Source organism: Octopus bimaculoides, chromosome 21, assembly GCF_046866305.1.
Source record: "Octopus bimaculoides isolate indiv1 chromosome 21, ASM4686630v1, whole genome shotgun sequence".
NCBI lineage: Eukaryota > Metazoa > Mollusca > Cephalopoda > Octopoda > Octopodidae > Octopus > Octopus bimaculoides.
In genome coordinates, this window is record NC_142948.1 from 30,602,778 (window position 1) to 30,605,277 (window position 2,500).

The 2,500-nt window shown below is 33.8% G+C and overlaps 1 protein-coding gene across 2 annotated transcripts in view; it reads left to right on the forward strand.

Moving 5' to 3' along the window:
• LOC106875610 (betaine--homocysteine S-methyltransferase 1) overlaps window positions 1-1,334 on the forward strand; it is an 8,974-nt gene extending 7,640 nt beyond the window's left edge. For both annotated transcript variants that reach the window (XM_014923827.3, XM_089339003.1), the window contains exon 7: window positions 1-1,334. This exon is cut by the window's left edge and continues 103 nt beyond it. In XM_014923827.3, the coding sequence (XP_014779313.2) occupies window positions 1-169 (169 nt within the window). In that variant the 3' untranslated portion in view covers window positions 170-1,334.
• Window positions 1,335-2,500: the final 1,166 nt, after the last annotated feature.

Consider the following 2,500-nt stretch of genomic DNA (forward strand, 5'->3'; position numbering starts at 1 on the left):
TCTTTGCTGTGGAAATACATCTGATTACTTCCGCCTTCTGTGTGAGACTTGTGGAAAGACAACTAAGGCCAGCCGCTATACAACAGATATGTCGAAACATTATCTTAACACCGACAAGGGTCTTAGCGATTACAATGCAAATGTTAGGAAGGCACTCCTTGGTTTGTAAAACTACCAACGATCATATCGCACGCAGAACTTCGCCATTTGTGTTTATAACAACAAACAGAAAATCTATTTCAGATGTGACATTGGTATTTTCTTGAACTCTGCAAATGTATATATATTCTACAAAATTAGTAGAGTAGAATTCATTTGTGTATATATATATATATATATATATATATAATTCTTCGAAACGCCGGAGTTTTAATGGTGGCAGCTGATGAAGGGGATGTTTCTATGTAGCCTGCTTGTTTGTTGCACCTTGTTTACCATTTTGTCCTTGTTCTTTTGCCACGTCATGTACCCAGTTATGTATCTATATGTACATGTAGATGAACGTATATACATACATTTACATATATATGCATATACTCATGTATTGTTTATATATATATATATATATATATATATATACACACATATTTGTGCATGTATACATACAAACATATACTCATAGAAACACAAATATACGTACGTATACACATACATATAGACGAAAGCATACGCACACACACATGTATATATAAATACATACATACATAAAAATATATATATGTGTGTGTGTGTGTGTGTGTGTGTGTGTGTGTGTGTGTGTGTGTGTGTGTGTAAGAGAGTATTGTAGTTCGCTTGAAGCATTGTGTAATGTTTATAAAGAAGAAAATATTTTGAATGACACAACAATGCACTATAATACAAACAATAGACTATAATAACTGTTGTAATTCAATCATCCATAGTCTTATATGATATTTCGGAATAAAATCCCCTCTTCAGATATCCCTAGGAATTGATAGAGTCGCTGCTATAATCGGTTTTCCAACGGAAAACCGATTAATCCTTTTTTATTATTGTGAACTGTCATAAAACTAGTAATCATTACTAGCTTTTCGTTGTAGTTTTTTTTTCTGTTAAAAGGGAAATTTGAAGCAAGTAATTAAGAAAATATATTTGTATACAGCCTTTAGGGTGTCAGCCTTCAACTTTTGAAAAGTCATACCTATGTCCCGCTGAATTATTCTCCTTGGCTCATTTTATTTATTTTATAACGTGTTTTGTCAACTTACAAAACTCAAATTATATTCAATGGAAAGTCACGGTTTTTACTGGAATATATTTTTTAAAAGACTGTTAAAGAGTATACGAAAATCAATAAAATGTTAAAATCTGAATGTTTTTTTTTTTGTTATATTTTTTTTGTTATATTTGTTTTCACTTCTAAAACAGAATTCTAAATGTCTTCGATCATAGCTATGTTTGCTCAGAGATTTCTCGGTGTTGCCTGACGAATGAGGCTTTGTATAGTCTTACATAGTGCTAGAAATAAAAGACAAATTTTATAACATCAAATAGCACCATCTTAAAGAATAGAAGGATAAATTGAATCATGTAGTTCTGGTTACTGAATGTCTGAAAGAAGGAAAATCATTGTATGGTCAGAGGGCCATTAAGTCAAAGCTGACCAGGATGATGACGTATCTTTAAAGCTTCAGAAGGCAACTGATTCAACCAGGGATCTTGAGAAGGCAGCTGATTCAATCAGGGATCTTGTGTCTGGTACCAACATGGCATCACAAGGCGAATAAAAGATGTTGTATACCGCTGCGTTGACGCCGCTCCTTTACACATGTGAGACATGGAACCTTTGCATGCATCATGTAAAGTTTCTTGAACGCTTCCATCAGCGATGTCTATGACATATTCTAAATGTATCCTTGATAACTCATGACACAGAAGACTTGAGGAGAGCCAATATCCTGAGCATTGAGGCGATGGTGCACAACCGCCTGTTGTTATAGTCATTGTATATTGGAGAAATTATCCTCTCAATAAAAGTACTCGCATTGATTGCAGTTTATGTTTTGATTGATAATTAATTCATTGATTAATTAATGAATTATTGATTGTTTTATCAAAAATATATTGCCAAACAACTGTCATCTTTCCAATATCTGCTGGTAACGTGTAATCTAGTTCAAATTGTGGCAAGGTCGGCTGAACGACATTGAAATCAGCACCCTACTAGTCCTGCCTGGAGTTGGGGGTTGCAAGAAACCCAGCAGGACAGAAAAATATTAAAAAAAGACCTATTAAAAATAAATAAGCAAAGTACAGAGACAACATTTACCTAGCAATAGTTTGTAAGGACACAGAAATAGTCAAGGTAATAAACAAGAAAAACTACTGGAAGCGATGGGGAAACTTGTGCACTTTAACCATCGTAAAAGCATTTCTCTAGGAGAAACGAAACTGACGCGGATTCTTTAAATCTAATCTGTTAGTGGCACAGTGAAGATTTGTAAGACAGTGCAAAGATTCTCAATCACAGATTTTTTAG